General features: G+C 40.6%; 1 protein-coding gene across 1 annotated transcript in view; it reads right to left on the bottom strand.

Moving 5' to 3' along the window:
- LOC144630557 (spectrin beta chain, non-erythrocytic 2-like) overlaps nt 1–20223 on the bottom strand; it is a 92379-nt gene that overhangs the window by 2609 nt on the left and 69547 nt on the right. The window contains exons 43-62 of the mRNA XM_078488918.1: nt 19399–19581; nt 18160–18305; nt 15602–15879; nt 14716–14846; nt 13488–13691; nt 12784–12933; nt 11735–12025; nt 10657–10995; nt 9573–9890; nt 8846–9081; nt 8566–8728; nt 7823–8011; nt 5919–6260; nt 4772–5313; nt 4033–4190; nt 3721–3950; nt 2829–3059; nt 1915–2214; nt 1076–1309; nt 368–585 (exon numbers count right to left, since the gene is read on the bottom strand). Of these exons, the coding sequence (XP_078345044.1) occupies nt 368–585; nt 1076–1309; nt 1915–2214; nt 2829–3059; nt 3721–3950; nt 4033–4190; nt 4772–5313; nt 5919–6260; nt 7823–8011; nt 8566–8728; nt 8846–9081; nt 9573–9890; nt 10657–10995; nt 11735–12025; nt 12784–12933; nt 13488–13691; nt 14716–14846; nt 15602–15879; nt 18160–18305; nt 19399–19581 (4883 nt within the window). The remainder of the gene's footprint in view (nt 1–367; nt 586–1075; nt 1310–1914; nt 2215–2828; nt 3060–3720; nt 3951–4032; nt 4191–4771; nt 5314–5918; nt 6261–7822; nt 8012–8565; nt 8729–8845; nt 9082–9572; nt 9891–10656; nt 10996–11734; nt 12026–12783; nt 12934–13487; nt 13692–14715; nt 14847–15601; nt 15880–18159; nt 18306–19398; nt 19582–20223) is intronic.

Genomic DNA, 20223 nt, shown 5'->3' with positions numbered 1-20223 from the left:
AACTTCGCTAAAAGTTGCTTAACCTCGGAAACCTCCCGTTAGACTGAACAAAACTAACGTAAAGAAAACTAAAAGGATTAAATTTACACAGTGCTAAAAAGGGCTTCTTGTTGTGCATACTCGGGAAAAACCCCCCCCCCACCGCGCCCCCCGGGGCGGGAAGGAGAGGCGGCTGTATCGCAGGCTAATCTCGCAATAATAATTTATTTATTTTACAGCGCCTTGTCGAATACGAACCATGGGTTGACGAAACCCACCCGGGATGTCACTCAAGTGTGAAACGAAACTTGCTCGATTAGGCTCGGACAAATAAGTCGATATGTTCGGAAGCAGAGGTTTGAGAGAAGACAATAAGGTGAAAACCTACAAGAGATCCCTGAAGTCATTCAAAAACTTTTGTAGCTCCTCAGACTGTGTCAAGTTGGATTTCTTACTGCTGGCTTTCTCCTGCAGGCGACGCCATGATGACACGACCTCGTCCCTCTGTTCTTCCAGATGTTCCTGTCCTTCAGGGAACCTTGAGGCGAGGTCCTCTGCCTCATGAGCGATTGACTCGACTTTCTCGCCGAGAGCCTTGAGATCCAGCTGAAAGAAACACACTAAATATGAGGATTCTGGAGTTGGGCATAAAAACACTGAAAACACTTAAAGATGCCCCTTGTGTACATTTGTGTCACGCCATGTCAATGAGGCTAGTTTTCCACTAATGTTACGCAATGTGCAAGAGGTTTGGTCCGCAATGTTTGTCAGTTTCCATTTTAATTAAATATCAGCCCCCAACTTTAAAATAAAAAAAAAAAAAAAAAAAAAAAAAAAAAAAAAAAAAGGAAAAAAAAAATTTTCGGAAAATATCCAATAAATTTTCATACAAGTTGCCGACATTTTATTTCGGCCAACCCTACTTTTCGTTTTATTTTCTGTTGTTTCTTGAGTTTTAATATTAGCTTAACTAAACAATTATTAAATGTTTTATTCCATTTTAAGACCAATTTGTATGTAGAATAGCAACTAAGACGTTTAATTAACGGAATGACCAAAAGATCCTTTAAATTTCAAAACATAAACATTTCCTTACCTGAAAGCCCTGATGTTTCCTCTGTAGGGCCTGGACACTACTCAGGTCACGTGCTCCATCGTCACTGAACATCAGAGCTGCCTCTTTCTCTTGGATCCAGGCCCTTGTTTCTTCCACGTTCCTATTGAAAGCGTGGATCTCTCTCGCTCGGTCCAGTGCCTCCAGCCGTGAGTTGGTACTCTCCTTTAGTGTGTCCCACATGGAACATACTTCCTCCATTCGGCTCTCTATGGCCTGTTTCAACAAAAAACACAGTTCTTCTCAAAGATTGTTTTTAAACACATAATATCAATATATAAACTCTAGTTATCGGCCAAGCCACACTACTCATGTCACGTGGGGGGAGGGAGCAGAAAAGGGGTGGGTCATCAGTTTCTCAGCCCTCGAAAAGGGGTGGGTTATGCAGTTTTGATCCCACATAAGGGGTGGGTCATCTTATTTATTTACTCACTTTTAAACAGTAAAAGTTCCAAGAAAATTCTCAGTTGTATTCATCAGTATACATTGTTAAATTTCTCGATGTGAGCAGTTTTAAATCAATTTCTAGCAATTTCAGCAGGCCCAAATATAAAAAATTTGCCAGGGGAGCATCCCCCCCCCCCTACTAAAACAATTACACTACTAGCCCTCGGTTTCTATGAGCGATAGTGAACTCGGTTGCGCCACGTTGACTTTTTGCTCATAGGACACTCGGGCTGTTAGTCTAAGAAGAGACCTGACACGGGCAGCCAAACAGACAGAACTGCTTGTCATAAGCTAAACACTGATTACTCGACAGTCTATGTATTCAGTGATAAAGACAGACAGAGCTAGTTACAAGCAAGAAACGGATCACTTACATCCCCCTCGCTATGACCTTCATCTAATAAGGTTTGCGCCTGCGCAGTCAGACTGGCAATCCTTTCCCCTGACGTCACCAAGTCACGTGTGAAGTCCTCAAACTTCTTGAGCAGAGTTTCCACATGCTCGAGATCGCGACCGTAGTCGTCGGAAGTGGCAATCGATTCCTTTTCGGCAATCCACGACTCGACCTCGTCGGCCTCTCGGAAAAAGTTAAACAGTTGGTTGGAATCGAGCAAACGCTGGCGGCGATGGGAAGCTTTCTCGCTTAGTTCGCCAAAACGAGTTTCCATCTCCGACTGAGAAAAAGACAAAGAAAGTTTGAAGTTAAAATTGATGGGAAGAACGATTGACCTCTTCGCTGCAAATTGAATGTGAAATTCTCGTGTGTGCAAAGCGTGGCTACGAGGCCACGCGGTAAATTTTGGTTGCCATAGTACATCACGAACTATTGGCAATATTTAACGCTAACTGGACTGTTCTTGAATGTGTTCCGGCACGTGGAAGTGTTCTTTAAAAAAAAACAACACACTTTTTCTCTCAAATAATGATTTGAAGAATTTGCAAATCAAACGCCTTGCGCAGAGCCACTTTTACGATGAAAGTGAATAGAAACCAAACTGGTCTGTAACCCCCGTAATAGCACGCCCCTCCTTGGGACTGACCCTTTCGATCGCGTAGACGACTTCTGGGAAGCTTAAACGAGTAATTTCCCCGATTATGGCTAACAGATTTTCAAGAATTTGTGCAGTGAAATTAAGTTGAAAAAAAAACATACCATGAAGAGCGTTCAGTCAGTCTTTTTCTATATCATATCACTAAAAATACGTAGCTAACAGGTAGTTAGTATCTAGCCATGCAAATATCATATTTATTCTGATACTAAGACATAAAAAAACTTGCGTATCATTACTTGACGTCGCTGAATCTTTTCCTTGTCGAAATTCTCAGCGGTTACTAGCGCCTGGCACGTGCTCCTCAGATCGTTGACCTTTGCCCTGTAGCTGTCTAACTCCAGCTCAAGAGTCTCGTGTTTACGCAGCAAGGACTGGGCACTTGTCTCGTCTCGGCCATAGTCGTCACTGGAGACTCGCGGCAGCTTCTCTCGAATCCAGGTCTCTACTTCAGTAACCTCCGTGTAGAACTGGGGAATAAACGGAACGGCAAATTTTGAAAAGAAAATAACTAAGAGAATTTCAGGTGCCACCATGGCGCGAAAAATACATCGTTTGAACGAGAATTCCATGTCAAAAAAATCCGTACAATTTTGATTTCTGTTCTGAAAAAGATAGGAAATTAAAATTTAAAGCAATGCAAATGTCCTAGGAAGAAATATGTTTGACCGACTCAGAGCCGTGGTAAATCCGACAGAAGTAGAAATGAACGATAAAAATGTAATGTAATCTTAAAAAAGAGAGGTTATTCCTGGAGGGACTGGAGAGATTTTAGTGCACACAAGATGTCTCCAAACAACAAAACAATACCATACCATGTGGGATTTATACATTCCTCTACCCCCGACTCCTCTATGCACAAAATTTTGACGGGGATGCTTGTCGGAAACGTTGAATTAAACCCCTAAAGGAGAGTCAATCTTGGCGTTCTGAAAATCCGAGAATTTATATTTCTACACATTTCCTCGCGTGCAACCATAAGAGAAAAATTGGCAGTCTCAAAACACTGGCGTTTTGCCTGGAAGACCTTAAGTAAAGCCCCAAAAATCTCGAAATTTACACCCATATGCCCTAGCGTGCGCGCATCTCCGACTGTTACATATGGGAGCCCCCATAGGGTTTTTTTCTTACCTGCTGAGCCTTGTGGGATTCCTGCAAGTTCTGCTGCCGTGTTGCTGATAAACTCGTTAACTCGGCCCATTTCTCTTGCAAGTCAGCGCACCGAGCCTCGATTTCGTCCGCAGCATAATGCTCACGCTCAATTAGCTGGTCAGCGGTAGACATGACGGTATTAATCAGCTGCTCATGCGCCGTAATCTCTGCGTCAACAGCCTCATGTTTCTTGATAAGATTTTGAACTCCTGCAAGTAAAACAGATTATTAAACAGGTTATGAATTAAGCTTTCGAGCGTAAACGAAGATCTTTGTCGTTTTGTTTCTTACCAATGAGGCTGCGCCCAAGGTCATCAGACTTGACCAGCGGTTCCTTGTCTCGTATCCAGGCCAGCTCTTCTTCTACATTGGCGAGGTACCGCTGAAGATCAAGCGAATCCTGAAGTTTGTTTCTTCGTACTTCAGCAGGCTCGGATAGATGCAAAAATCTGAAGCAAAATAAAACACTTTGAGAAGTCCGCTCTCACGTACAATGCTGTGACGGACATACAAAGTGTCCAGAGTCTAGGTACGGGTGGCGCGCGTATCGTGAAAATTGTCGTTCCTTTTTTCAATTTCTTTGTTGGTAATTCATCTCAACATTCTCCAGTGTTAACCATCCTTTTACCACTTCGGTGTTTTTTTTGTAACTAAAAACTTAGCATTTCTTTGATTAAAGCAATTTTTATAATGTAGCATAGCTCCTTTAAGACCGCGAATACCATTTCACTGTCTTTTTATTACAACAATAATTTCATAGCACAGGGAAATGTTTTGCTAAAATGACTGGAAGAAGATGTGCTACCACTTGCTTGAATAGAATTTCAACATGCGTTATATCCCAGTATATTAACAGCCACTGAGAAAAATAAAATGTCTTCGATATGGCAAACTACAGTGAAATCCTTTTGAAGTACCTTCTTCAGAAATGGCGCAGTTTATAGGGACTCGATATATTGGGCTTGGACTATATCCCCGTAAGCCGAACACACATAAGTTTCATAGGTTGGTCGCTTCGTCCTATTATTACCTTTCAGCAACGGCCTTCGCTCTGTCTTCAATTTCATCCTTCTCAAAATGATCAGCTTCCACAAACTCAGCTGCCTGAATCAAGATCTCATTCACTCTTTCCTCGTGCGAGGTTATGTCCGCCTCAAGCAGTTGGTGCCGCTTGATCAGATTGTTGGCGCTCTTTACATCTTTGCCAAAATCTTTGGACGCCAGAGTGTTTCCTACTTCAGTAATCCAAGTTTCCAAGTCGCCAACATTCTTCTCGAATGTCTGCCTTTGAATGGCTTCCTTTAGCCGCTGACCTTTACTGCTCGACATCTCACCCAGAAGTTTCCACAGCTCGTTGACATCTTTAAGCCTCGTTTCCACGGTTTCACGTGATCGAGGCGTGGATTCTAGCAGCGCCTGCCCAGCATGGAGCACGTTGTCTAGCTGTCCCTTGTTTGCAGTTAGCTCGGCTTCAAATGTTTGGTGTTTCTGCTGTTTCTGTAGTAGATTGGACGTTTCTCTGTACGAGGCTTCGGAAGCAGTTTGGAGTTTTTCGTTCATCCACGATTCAATCTATTAAGTGCAAAACAAATTTAGTTTAGATAGAAATAACTAACTAAAAAACATTTCGTCAGGTCGCTCAACACCCATTCACATTCTTGGGTGGAGGCAGGCACTGTGAGAGTAAAGTGTCTTTCCTAAGGCAACACCAAACATGTACACAGTGACCCCAGCCAGGGCTCGAACCCGGACCGCCCGATCCAGAGTCCAGTGCGCTAACCATCATATTAGGGCACAACCCCACCCAAAACGGATGTCCAGATTAACATGGTTGCCACAATCATCATTTTTCAAATTTCTCTGACTTCTCCCTGAATAAATACAAAATGTCAGATATAGTAGCGGCCTCCAGCCTCCACTTCCAACAACAACAACAACAACAAACGTCACTGAGATCACATGAAATGAAATGTTTCTTCCTGCCATCAATTGTATGAAATCAGTGGTGTTATATTCCAATTTTCCCTGACTTTTCTTCAAAATGTCAATTTCCCCTGACTTGAACTAGAATTCCCTGACTTTTCCCTAACCTTCAAGAATTTTATTTTTCCCTGACTATTTCCTGGTCTGCGGCAACCCTGGTTGAAGTAACCATTCATGGTTGGAACAATTCTTACCTCTTCAGCGTCCCTCAGGAACTGAAACAACTTCCTTGACTCGCCCAAGTCTCCGATCTTTGTTGTGGCCAGCTTTTTCAGTCGTTCCCAGTTCTCCAGGACCTCTTCACACCTTTTGCTTATCAACCCTGAGTCCGCGTGCTCCTGCTGTATCAACTGATCAGCGGACTGCTGCAAAGCTTTGATCTTTTCTTCGTAAGCTGTAAGTGATTTTTCGAAGTTGAGCTGATTTTTAAGCAGGGTCTCTACTGTATCCAGACTGTCACTGGATTCCTCTGCTTGCAAGAACGCTTCTTTTGTCGCTATCCATGTGTCGGCGTGATCTGCGTCTCGCAAAAACAGCTACAACCGCAGAAAAAAAAGTAGTTGGAACGCTTACAGATACTTTGCAGAGTTACCTTGGTAAATGTTACATTCAAACATTCTTATAGGTCCCATCTCCATTATCAATATTGCACCTATTACGAATAATGATTTTTTGCGGCAAATCTTTTGGTATGTCGTGGATTGTAGAAGACAAGAGCTGTTATTAAAGTTGAGCCTGCGATAAAATATTCTTTTGTTAAGAAGGTATGGGAACGAGGCTTAAGGGTTAACACAATATAGAATAACCCAGTTGCTTCGCTTCTACGTCAAACCACTGAATACTTTTACGACAGCTATTCAAAGATGCCTGAAAAGTTATGTAGTTGCAAAACGCATGCGGGTTTGGACTAAAAGTTTAATAATAAAATCAACATGCAATGTATAAATAATTAAGAAACAATATAGACAGAATTTAGATACATACAAATACAATACAGAGCGACAACAAATACCGTGTAGATGAAATACACTACACATACAACACATCTACCAGTAACATACAGTAAGTATAGAATACCGATACAATATAGCACTTCAGTTACACCACAGATACAATACAAATACAATACAGGTTCACTAGATACGATATAGGTACAATATAGCGAACATTCCATCGTGATAAAGGATCCAGTCACGGGTGAGCCGAAATTTTGGAAAAAAAAATTAACCTTAAGGCCCGGCCAATCGCACGCAACATTTCAACGCAACATATCGCAACATTGTTGCGCACAGCATGTTGCACACGTTTGGCTACCTTGTTACAACAAGTTGCAACATGTTGGTTGATGTTTGATCAAGCTTGAAAATGGTCAAATTTCTCTCGCAACAGTTTTGAATGAAGATGAATTTTTCAACAATGACACGAGCATGGGACAAAGAAAAATTCTGAGTCCCCGACGGGAATCGAACCCATGGCCTCCCAGATGCCGGTTGGGCGCTCTAACCAACTGAGCTACGAGAGACTCGTTGTGAGCTGGGCCATTTTACTAGGTTGATAAGTGGCACGCGTCTTGCATAGACGAGCATGTTGAATACATGTTGCACTCGTTTAGCCACGATCGTGCAACATTATTGCGCCGAGGCATGCGCACTCGATTTGCTAATTCAAAGCGCCATCCAACAGGGTGGCCAAACGAATGGAACATGTTGTGCACAACAATGGTGCGTTATGTTGCTTTGAAACGTTGCGCGTTTAGCCAGCTCCTTCTAGTAATCTCGCAATACGATCCAACAATGTTGTACAGTGTTGCGTTAAAATGTTGCGTGTGTTTGACCGGGCCTTTACAGTTTCATGTTTGGCAAAGGAACGATTAGCAATCTTCTCAACCCTCTCCCTGTTTTAACCACCCTTATCTTTTTACGTTTGGTCACGTCTTTGTTGTTTTTCTACCTTAGGTCACTACTATTTTGGGTTTTCTAGTCTCCTTCGCAGCCGTTACTTAGTTTGTCACGCAACGCTCATCGTCACTTGAGGTATTGCGTGACGACCCAAATAAACAACGACTGCAAAAAAGACTGGGCATAGCTTAATGTCACACCTGCAGCTCATAAGACTGTGATAGCTCAATCTGTTTTTCTTCCCATGACTCCATCAACTCATCCTTGACCAGATTCATTTCCTCGCAGTTCTCTTGAATCTCTTCAGCGGCAAAGTGTCCCTGATCCACCAAACTGAGGCCAAAAGCATGCGCACTGTTGAACGACTCCATACGAGTCTCGATCACACCCTGAGAATAAAAGGAGAGAATCTTGGGACTGGTAATTCAAAAAATAGAGAAGCGATTTTTATGTCAAATGATTTGCAGAATTTTTTTTTTGAAATATTATGTAAATATTTACAGTCTTGACTCAAGGTATAACTGCGGATGAAATTTTCAACTGAGGCATGTGCTCGGAAACACACTCAATTTTTATAAATTTGTATTAAAACCCTGTACAACAAAATTTAACAGTAAATGTACGGAAAAATCAGAAGCAGATTGATAGATTTCTAGCAGATCTGCAAGCCCTAAGACTAACGTGCAAAATATTTTGCTATATATCTTAAAGTTACCGAATCTACGGACTATAGACATTTCAACTCTAATTCAAAAATCATTTGACAAACGATTCGTATTCTATCATAAACGAACTATGTAATTCGCGCCAAGTGTGTCTGTTTTTTCTTCTTTTATACAATATGACGGATTTTACCATAGAAACGTCCATCCAAAACAACCAAAACAACAAAAAAACATTTAACAACAACAACAATAACGGCTTATTTCTTTTAATATGGCACCTTTCTCTCTGTATGTAGTTCAAGCAAGGCCTCTGCTTCTCTGACGTTCTTAGCTGGTTCCCCGGATGAAATTCGCATGGCCAGGTCTGTCATCCACGCCATCAAGTCACGATAATCCATAAGAAAGATTTGAAGAAGTCGGTTGGCTTCAAGTTTACCCTTCCTGGTTAGTAAATGCAAAGGCTTTATTAGGATCAGGGCCTTACTTCTCCTTACAATATCAATGCATTGTCCACCAAACTGGTAATGAGGAAACAGAAAATCATCAACACGCCTTTACCTTTCATCAAACAAGTCATTCAGTCGTTCCCAGTTTTCAATAATTTCTGTCTGTTTAGCCTGGATGGCGCGCACCATGTGAGCCTGGGACCTAGCCAGTCGACGAGCCTCGCTTTCGAGCGCTTCCATTTTACCTTCGATAACTGTCAAGTCTCGCTCCAGGTCATCGTGTTTTCTCAGAAGAGCCTCGACACCAGGCAGATCGCGTCCAAAATCGTCACTGGAAAACATTACGGCCTGGAAAACAAAAGAGCTAGAGTTAAGGGACTACCGCATTTAACCAGATTTTTGAACAGCCAAAATTTATATTTGTGCCGTAGTAAACCCTAAAATAAAAGTCCATTTTTATTGAAAAGTGATATATTAGAGCACGGAAACAAACAACGAGCATCTTTGGATGCGGATGGCTCTGATGGAAACAGATTGAAACTTGAAAAAGTTAAGTTGTTTCCACGCGTCTCCAAAAAATATATATTTATAGCTGTACCTTGATTTCTACCCGCAAATTAAGGTTACCAAATATCTACCTTTTGATGTTCAAAGATGTTTTTTTTTTATGGGTTTAGTTGCCTACCACTAATTTCAGAACAGCTTAGACCAAAAAACTGCGAAATCCCCGTGGCATGGCTCCTTTAACGTTAGTGGCTTGAGGCCCAGGAGAAATCGACTAACTCGTTTCCATAAAGCAAATTTCTTTAATCCGCTACAAATGGATGGGTTCCCGTTACCTTTTCATTGATCAAATCAGAAACATCTTTACAATCCCTGTCAAAAGCATGCATCTCGCAGGCCTCGGCTAACTGCTGACGCCTCTCGCTGGCTCGGTCCTGCAAGCGATTCCAACGCTCGTTTAGCGCCTGCTGACGATTGGTGATATCCGCTGATCCAGCGTGTCCCTGCGATACTAGTTTCTTGGCCAGTTTGTTGATAGTTTCTACTCTTGCAGCCTCTACTGCTAGGTCTTGATCAAACTCCTTCATTTTCTTTTGTAAGCGCACACAATGCTCAAAGTCTCGTCCAGTGTCTTCTGACGAAACCACTGCTTCCTGCGAGAGGAAAGTCAAAGGTCAAAATCGTATTACTCTTTAAACTTTGAAAGTATTGAAAGGCGGCAACAACCCTTGTTCAGGAATAACCAGGTAGCCTTATCGAGTCTAGAGACCTACAATTGCTAGTGCGTATCTCCGGTTTCTGTAGCATGAAGCGGCTAGGAGTATTGCTACTCCCCCTGGAAGGGATGCTACCTTATTGTTACTTATTTTCGCGGTAGTTTAATTTCGCGAAAATGAAACGGGCATATTTCGCGGGACTTAATCACGTGACTAAATTTCGCGAAAATTGTCAAAATACTGGTCTGCATTAACAAAAAGTAAGACTAAAAATTGACACAACTGATTTGTATTTCCCACAGCAATATTTTCAAAACGAACAAAATCATACAACAAAACGAAACTTAAAACAGTTTGATATCTTCCTTTGTAACAAAGTAAAGCTAGTTTGACGTCTGCACCAAGATAATTATGTAGAAAACTGACCGTAACGTTAACGTTAATTAATTTTAACGAATTATATAGAAAGGTATTAAAGTTCGCGTCGTTAGTGTTCCAAGAACCTTTTTTCGCGGGTCTTAAATTTCGCGATTTTTTAGGTAGTCCATCACAGGGTTACCCCAGCATTCTGTCAGGTTGCCCTTGTTGGAGAGAGGCAATTTGAGAGTAGCATGTCTTGCCCAATTCAGGAATACAATAACTCACAATAAAGTATTCTGATGGCTACAGCTTAGAACAATAACAACAAAAAATTTGTACGTACCTTTTCGCTAATGCACGAATCTGCTATATCGACCTCTTGGTTGAATTTCTGATGGTCTCTAGCCTCTTCTAATCTCTTGCCCTTATTAGCGGATGCCTCAAGCAGCTCTTCCCAGTGAAGATATAGAGCCTCGATACGGCGTTCCACTTCATCCGCCGCAAAATGCCCGGATGTTATAAGCTCCTCACCAGTCTCTCGCACAGCATCTATGGCCTCCTCGTGGGCTGTGAGCTCCGCTTCAAATGCCTTGTTCTTTTGAAGCTTGCTTTCCAAGTTCGCTGGGTCTTTGTAGCTATCGTCGCTTGCAGTTTGGAGCTTTTCTGTTATCCAGGATTCCGACTGGGAAAAGAAAAAAATACCTCAGAAAAACTTACTTCAAAAGAAACTTATTAGATCTTCAACCTCGTCCTATTCCATGGAGTGTGCAATCCACTGACTAGCATTAAAGCCCGTAAAGTCCAACGTGGGGGCCTTTTGCCTTTTTTCTTTTCAAGATCTTTTGGAGAAGGGGAGTAATAGCGCTTTTTTCGGTTGGACGTAAGGCATTTACAGTAGTCGGTATAGTTCAGTACCGTAAATGATCTAATAAACGCCCACTCTCAAATAAATGCCTTGTATCTAATAAACGCCTCCCCTGAAGTGTTAAGTTTGTATTTGACGCTCCTCTCTAATAAACGCCCCGTGTCTAATAGACGCCCCCTCGAAGAATCACCTCAAAAACCAAGGAAATGCTCCATAGAAATAAAATCACGCAATATAGTTAATTTCTTGCTTGACTCCGACATCGAACAGACCAACTACGCCAACGTGGTTGACCCCGATGACGATGAAAACGTTGATATCTAACTTTGAACGACATCTCCAGGTTTTGTATTAGCGCAGAATAGATTAGTCTCCTACCCAAAACTCTGTTTTGAATCTTACTCCACTAGGAAACTACGCATCCTATTTGTTTTGTTGACGTTGTTACTGTTAAATTGAAATAAACGCCTCATATCTATTTAACACCTCCCCTAGGACCCCAAAAATTTAATAGACTCCCCGGGCGTTAATTAGATCATTTACGGTAATTTCTTACCTCAATAACATCTTGATAGAACTGCGCAATCTTCTTCGATTCTTCCAGTTTGTGTCTTCTCTTTTGTATTTCCTCGTTTAGCTTGTTTCTTCGCTCGCACACGGCACGAACTCTGTCCTTTATTTTGTCCGCCTCGTTGTGCCCGTTCTCCACCAACGTTTCACCAAATTCACACAGATTTGCGACTTTCTCGTCTTGTGCAGCTATCAGCTTCTCCGTGTTTTCGTGTTTTTTGAGCAAAGAATCAACTTCGTCGACGCTGTTTCCGAGCTCTGCTCCAGCGAGCACTACCTGTAAGCGAGAGAATGCGTTACAGCGTTATAGTATGAATGCGTGACAGTGAAAAGTTAATGCGTGACGGGTGAACCAACTGAGTGCGTGACAAAGGAAAAAAATCAGCTTTCCCTGAACTTGAAAAGATGACTGGGTACCAAATAATCTTTTAAGGATGCTTCTCAGACGTAATAACAATTCGTCAGGTTAAATATCTGATCTTGGATTTTTTACCTTTTTATTTCCCCGACTCCTTAGTTGTAGTTTCGATTGAGAAAATACCTTAAGGTTACTAATTTTAGCAATTTTTTCAGAGCAAGATTTAGCGACTATTTAATTTAGCGATTTTCCGAAAAAATAAAACGTTAGTGATATCGTGTAAACCAGTCTTTAATGAACATAAAGGTAAGATGGAAATAAATGTTCAGTAAAAGAACAAACTCACTTGAAATTGAGTAGCATTTGCATTGCCAGAACGAAACAAACTAAGTTACCGGAATCTATTTTTAAACGAATTTTTCAAGTCGACTAAGCTTAATTTTGTTTCCCTTTGGGTGGGGGGGGGGGGGGGGGGGCGGTTCTTAGATTTAACGAGTATTAAATTTGACCGAGAAAAATTTTAGCGAGTACTAAATTTTGCGATTTTTTTCCCAACTCGCTATAACTTAGTAAAACTAAACGTTCCAGTACTTTCCATTGTCACTTCTTACTAATTTTTTAGCTGCTTCGTTGAGGCAAAGTTCTTTTATTGGCCTGGCCAAAAATATGTAGTTTACCTCTTGTGTACTAGTTAGGGTGTCGATCTGTTTGGCGTCTCTTAAAAACACGTGCAAATCGTACGCCTGGTCAAGTTCTGTTTTGTGATCTTCCCATGTCGCGTACAAACCTTCCCGTTCTGTTAAGAGAAGCTCCAACTTCTCTGCGATCTGAAGCGAAAATGAAATTATGAGCAAAAAATCAATCAAATAAAATTAAAATTTAGTCACTGTCAGAGTATAAGAGGAATAACTTGAATAAAATATTTGAATGAATCGCTCGGTGACAACTCTTGCCAGCCATCAAAACAAAACAAAACAAAACAAAACAAAACAAAACACAACACAACACAACACAACACAACACAACACAACACAACACAACACAACAAAACAGAACAGAACAGAACAGAACAAAACAAAACAAAACAAAACTGCATAGCATCATAGGGCCGCGGGGTACTATGGGCGTCTTGGGTAGACGCAGTCCACCTCTGTCTTTTATCGAGGGTGTACACAAAACTTTTGGTATCTTAAGACTGGTATGAGGCACACTAAACGGAGATTCCTACCATTTGTAAACTCAAATATTTCGTACGGAGACTGCAAAAAAAGATAATGGTCGTATACTCATCCTCTAGACAAATTTAACTTCCCAACATTATGTCTTGGAACGGATCAAAAAACACCAAAAAAAGAGGAGAAAAAGAAAAGAAAAGACTCACCTCGTCAGCTGCAAAGTGTCCATTATCAATCATTCTTTCACCAGCCTCCATGACCTTGTTAAAGCCTTCCTCACGTGCATCCATCTCAGAGCGATATTCATCAATCCGTCTCAACAGAGTCTCAGCGTCTCCTACGTCATGCACTGGCTCTCCAGACGAGATGGTACGGCTCATGTCGATACACCATGATACCAGGTCCCGGACCTAATGACGTCATAAATATAGCAATACAGTAAAAACCCGCGAGTAAGAACCTAACATTTAAGAACCTGTTAGGCTAGAATTTGATACAGGTTCTTATTTCTAAAATTGATTACAAATGTTTACTTTTGGGAAAATGATTTTGGACAAGGCTTTACTGTACATGTATACAATGTCATGTTCTGTACTTGTGTGGTATGCAAATTTTATACAAATAATAGGCCGAATATCACTAAAAGTTATTTCACCAACAATGAAATTTTTCCTCAGAAAATAAGAACCTATTAAGAACTTAAATAGCCTTAATTTGTGTTAACTACATTTATGTAAGAACCTGCTTAGGCTAACCTGGAAAAAACTAGGTTCTTACTTGCGAGTTTTTACTGTATTATAGAATGCTATGCGTACGTTTATCTAATTATGGATGTACACGGCAGTTTGGATAGCACGGGAGAAGTGTAAAAGTTGCAAGCGGCGTCGTTTTTTAAGCGTCCTTCAAACTCCTGCGTACATCCATAACTCGATATACGCACAGCTGAAAGCGTGAACCAATTTCTTTATAACACAGCGACTGGAATCGGTACTGACAGAGAAAGAAAAAAAAATGAAAATTCTCCTAAAATGTTCCGTTTTCATTGTCTTTGATCCATATGGATCGTTGCCAAGAACTGTACTATCGTCCTCCATTTACGAAAATAACAAGATTTTCTTACTAGGAGCGAGCGAAAACATTTCGGCGTGGTGGCGACAGCATCTGTACACGCCATTTATGGAGCAAGGGAGTGTGTCTATTGATTTATGGATACACCCTAGCGTTATTAATTTAGATCGTGGATTTACTGGCTATGTTAGAAGAATGTGAAGCACACGATGCCTTTGTTAGGTTCGTGTCAAACCCGGACAGACCGTTTCCTATTATGTTTTAGGAAGGAAATACGACATCACTGTGCGCAAGCTAGACAGTCTGAATGCCCAGTCTGAATTACTATTGGTCGAAAGTAAATCGAGCGATAAACAATTATCTTACCTCATTGTTGAGTTTGTGAAACTCGCTGGCGTCATTTAACTTGCATTTCTTCCTGGACGTCTTCCTTTTCAGCTCATCCCACAAACTTAAAACAAACTCTTCGTGTTTTTGAATGGTTTCAGCAGTGTGGCCTAACAAGAGATACATTAGGCTTATTCAAATTCTGCTCAAAATACCTTGGTTCCGCATAACACGGAGGAAGGGGAGGGGGGGGGGTGGGGGGGGGGGGAGGGGCGTCAGAGCACAAAGACACCCATAGCCAACAACAATTTGTGACATTTGTTCACTAAATATCTACCCATGCAGCCTGTGTTGATCCCGTAGATACGTATCTTTATTGGCCCCACAATTGTTGAACGTTTTTGGCCTCTTAATTTTGCACCTTTGTTAGCCCCATAATTGTGGACCTCTATTGGCCCCACAATTGTGTGCCTCTTTTGGCCTTTTAATTGTGCACCTCTGTTAGCCCCACAATCGTGTACCTCTATGGGCCCCATAATTGTGCACCTCTATTGGCTCCACAATTGTGTACCTTTATTGGCCCCATAATTGTGTATCTCTATTGGCCCCATAATTGTGTAACTTCATTGGCCTCTTTATTGCGTGTCTCTATTGGCACCTTACTTGTGTCACTTTATTAGGTATTTTTGCCCCCTAAAATTGTGCCCCTTTATTGACTCCTAAATTGTGTGCCTCTATTGGCGCTCAATTTGGTCTGTAATTGTGTACTTTTATTGTGATAAAGGGCCTGTTATCTATTGTTTGTTTAATCCATGGTGTGTTCGCACATGTTGCCTTCAGACTGAGTCTTGTCACAGAACAAAACATGGTACAATTTAGCCCATGATTTCATGTTTGCAAGACGCGCCGCAAAATACGAAAGTACCTTGATAAGCAACTTGTAATTTTCCTGACGCAGCATTTAGCGTTTCAACTTGTTGTTGCACCACAAGCAAGTCCCTCTCATGTCCCTCGTGTTTTCGCTGGAGGCCCTGGACACTAGCCATGTCTCGACCCAGGTCCTCCATGGAGAGTGAGGCATCTTTTTCCTGGAGCCGAGTGATAAGCTCGTTCAAATCTCTGTTGAATCCGTGGATTTCGGCTGCACTGGCAAGTCGCTTGGTGCGGATCTTGATTTGATCCTGCAACTGAGCCCACGTGGATCTGAAAAAATAAGAAAGCAAAACATCCACATATAAACCAGCCTAAAAGTTACCACAAGGTGACAGAACAAACATTTCTACGTGAGACTGTTACTTACCAAATGAAAATGAACGGGTACTCATATGAAAATTCTATTTTATTTACATTGCTAACAGTTTAGTAAGTAATCGAGTGCTAATCGTAATTTTCTTTGCTAAAAATATTAAAACGCCTTGATAAAGATCAAGTGTTCAGTGACAAAGAGTTGTTTACAATTTACACTGTTACACTTTTACGATTTAAGGTGGCCCGCGGGTATTTATGAGGCTGACAGTTCCCTTTTTTAAGCGCGTTTTAAAATGGGAAAACGTGAAACGATTGCTTAGATTTTTGAGAATCTGAAAAAATAATGCTTAAATTATATAAAATGATAAATTTCATGGCGATCAAACGCGATTTGTTAAAGTTATGAGCGATTTTTGGAAGCCTTCGTTTTTAATAAAATGCGATTATTTTGAAAATGCCACGGTGAATTTTTCTGTAATTACCCCAAAACGCTGCCAAACAGTTGAAGTTTACTTACAACAACTTACAGGAAAATCCACTCCGTAGATTTCCTGAACGAGCGACATCTTTATTTTGCCTTTAAAAACTGTTGTGTTATGCGTCTGACTTGACCGTCGCATAAATTTGATACTTATACTAACCCAGTACCAGCCAGTTTTGAGTCCGATGTCACCTTAATCTTGTGTGTAAAAGTTAAAAAGATCGTGTATATACATCAAATGTTAGCAGTCAATAAAGATGGATGGTTTTCAGCCGAATTTTTGAAAATATCAAACAAATGACGTTATTTCAAATAACGAAAAATTTGTCGATTTGTTTTTCATTTTTTTAAAGCTGCAGCTAGAACAGGATATTGCAAAGGTTTGTGCCGAGTTTCAGCGTATTTCGTTCATACGGTTTGAAGAATTTCGGTCGCAAAGTCGGGTACACTTGCTTTCCAAGTTCTAATCGCTTTGTAAACCTCGCATTTCGAATGAAATTATTCTGTTGTTGTTTGAAGAGAGGTGTTACTTCCAAATTCCGCACGATCTTCTGCTGTAAGTAAACTTCAACTGTTTGGCAGCGTTTTGGGGTAATTACAGAAAAATTCACCGTGGCATTTTCAAAATAATCGCATTTTATTAAAAACGAAGGCTTCCAAAAATCGCTCATAACTTTAACAAATCGCGTTTGATCGCCATAAAATTTATCATTTTATATAATTTAAGCATTATTTTTTCAGATTCTCAAAAATCTAAGCAATCGCTTCACGTTTTTCCGTTTTAAAACGCGCTTAAAAAAGGGAACTGTCAGCCCAATCAAAATGCATAAGAAGAGAAGTTCATTCGACTGTTTGACACGTATAACACAAGCAAAATGGACACAATTTATTCATCGTCATTGGAATACTATTGCTGGTTTTCACTGTCACGCAATCAAAAAAATAAATTCGAAACCATTCAACTACAGAAGCTATGAACTTCAAATATTATAGACGATAAATAGATAAACAATTTCTCCAAGTTTCAGGTCTGTGTGGTGTACCGTTCGCGAGTTATTTGCCGAACCTTGGAGATGCCATAACTGTGTCCTTCCGAGGGACACAAATATGGCCGCCGTGATGTCAGAGAAACCATCTGGAACTCAATTCTATTTACAACAGCGGCAATCTTTGGCTCATGAGCTAGTACAGTTTCACATAAACACCACTTATTATATCTGAAATGTTCAATCTGCTGAAAATGGAAAGGAAAGGCCTTTTTTCAAACAAAACAGCTTTGTCACGGCACTCAGCTTGATGTCGCATACGACGGAGAACTCAAATATTCAAAATGCTCTGTTTAAAAAACGAATGACACTATCGATCTGGAAATTTGCAAAAAGATATATTTTTAGTTTATCTTACGTCTAATTAAATGACAACGAAAATTTAGTAGGCCTAGTGAATTTTGATTTCAGAATTTTATGACGTAACATGAAAACCAAGAATTGTTTAGCATGGGGTTAAACTATTATGAGGTTTGCGTCACATATCTAAGAGAGCCACGCAAGTGAAGAAAGAGAATTTAAAAAGAAAATATTGTTTCTGTGTGTTTGCGTTGTACTGGTTCCCACGTAAGCACGGCTTTCGCTTGTTTAGTATTAAAGAACGAAGCATTAAGTCATCGGTTTAGATGCTGACGTTGTTTTAAAGCAAGTTGTTCATCAGATCGTTTGCTATTAATTGAAGATAAATAAACTACAAATGACACACACCTTAGAATATCTTGTTGTTCTTTGATGATTACCGTGTCTGTGTGTCCTTCGGCCACAAGACGTTTGGCAAAGTTGTCCACCTCGCTAAAACGTTCAGCTTTCGCCATTACGCTGCGTTTGAAATCCTCGAATTTACCTTGAATCGTCTGTTAAGAAAAACAGCACATCAAAATGAAAGGGAAAAAAAGGAACTACAAAAAATAACTGTACTATGTAGCAGCTTCTGTTGTAGAACGAACACAAAAACAATTAACGCTGTTCCGAACTGAAATTTTATGTTCATTTTGTGTAAGGCGCGTTGTGTAAGGCGCGTTGTGTATTGATATGTTGAAAGCGAGAAACGTGTGCTCGACGTTCGGGTCGAAGAGCAGATGAATATTGTACTGAATTTTGTTGCGTTTATGGAATAAATCGTTCATCTTCAAACGCTTTTATAGATCAAAATTTGGCTGGATTTATGGATATCGTCATCTCTCTCTAAGACGGAGACTGACACCATCGGGACCGGCTCCAACTGACACTGTCCGTCTTAAGAGGTATCCGTCATACATAGAGGATATTACATGGTTACGCGGAGATATGAAATTTATCTTCGAGTGTTCAAATCGATATCTCACGAGTGAGCGCAGCGAACGAGTGGGATATCGATTTGAACACGAGAAGATAAATTTCATATCTCCAAGCAACCATGTAATATTCTGTTTATTATATAAACCTACTAATTACGACGTTTTTGACGATTTTCCGAAGATTTCCGACCATTTTCCGAAGATTTCCGAAGATTTGCAAAATGTTGTCCGAAGGTCGTACGAATGTTTCCGAACATTTTCCGAATTTTTCCGAAAATTTCCGAAGATAGCCGAAGATTGCCGATGAAGATCCGAAGATGTTTCGACTTAATATCGATTTACTTTGGCTCATTCAGCATTGAAACAGGGCAAACTTGTCAGAAAATGTTTCGAAATTGATATCTTCACATGTGAAAATAACATGTTATTTTCACGTGTGAAGATATGATTTTTTCGCGCGAAAGATTTCCTGGTATTTCACTCTAGTTTATATAATAAAGGGAGTTAAGTTACAGTAAAATGACTGAAAAACGGGAGGGACCAACACCAGGTGTCCGACAAGAGAGAGATGACGGTACACAGTTGCCTTAAATTTAAACATCGAATTGTCTCCAATTGAAACACCTTAAAGTGGTACCAAGACCCAAAATAACAGATTTGAACTTCACACCTCCAGGTGCTCAAAATCTTTCCCATAATCCTCTGCCGCAGCCACGTGCAGTTGTTCAGTAATCCACTCAGCAGTTTCATTCACTTCACGCAGATACTGATGCAGTTTTTTCGACTCTTCCAGTCGATGAAGCCGCGAGTTGGTCAGCGTCTGCAGCCCTGAAAACTGCTCTTCTATGTCACGCTGGTAAGCAAGACGAAAGTTTAGTTTACCTGCCAACGGGCAATACATGATGATACAATAAGGCTGCTCTACTTAAAAAACACACACACACACACACACACACTACAATAAAAACAGGTTTCTTTCTTTATTAGAGTAAGCAAACAGGCGTTTTTCTTTGCAGCATTGATTCTTTCCCAGCTAGAGAAAAGCCTGAGATTGGACCCGAAAAATTCCATACTGATGACGTAAGTCTACACAGATCCGTGTGGTCTCTAATTGGCCGATATTTGCGCGCGAAAATTTAAAACCAAGCAACAACCAATCAGAGACGCTACAAGGATCCCTGTAGAATTACGTCATCAGTATGGAATTTTCGCAGTGTGTTGTCATCGATTGCCATATTCGCTATAGGAATCATCCTTTCCTTAAAGAGACTGAGCCAGACGGCTGAGTTTAGTTTATTTTAACAAGTTTTGTCACATACTTGCTATGAAACTTAATGTTTGCAAAGAAATTAATTCTATGGATCTAAAAGACAAAACCATACCTTTACCATACCTCTCAAGCAAACAAGATTAACTTTGAAAACTGTTTAGCCCAACAAAATTTCAAAAACCCACATCGCAATCCGTATCAATCTTCTTCACTTTTAGCCATCCG

The sequence above is a fragment of the Oculina patagonica genome, chromosome 11 (assembly GCF_052425735.1).
Source record: "Oculina patagonica isolate OP01 chromosome 11, crgOcupat, whole genome shotgun sequence".
NCBI classification, from domain to species: domain Eukaryota; kingdom Metazoa; phylum Cnidaria; class Anthozoa; order Scleractinia; family Oculinidae; genus Oculina; species Oculina patagonica.
This window is presented reverse-complemented; position numbering and strand designations above follow the sequence as displayed.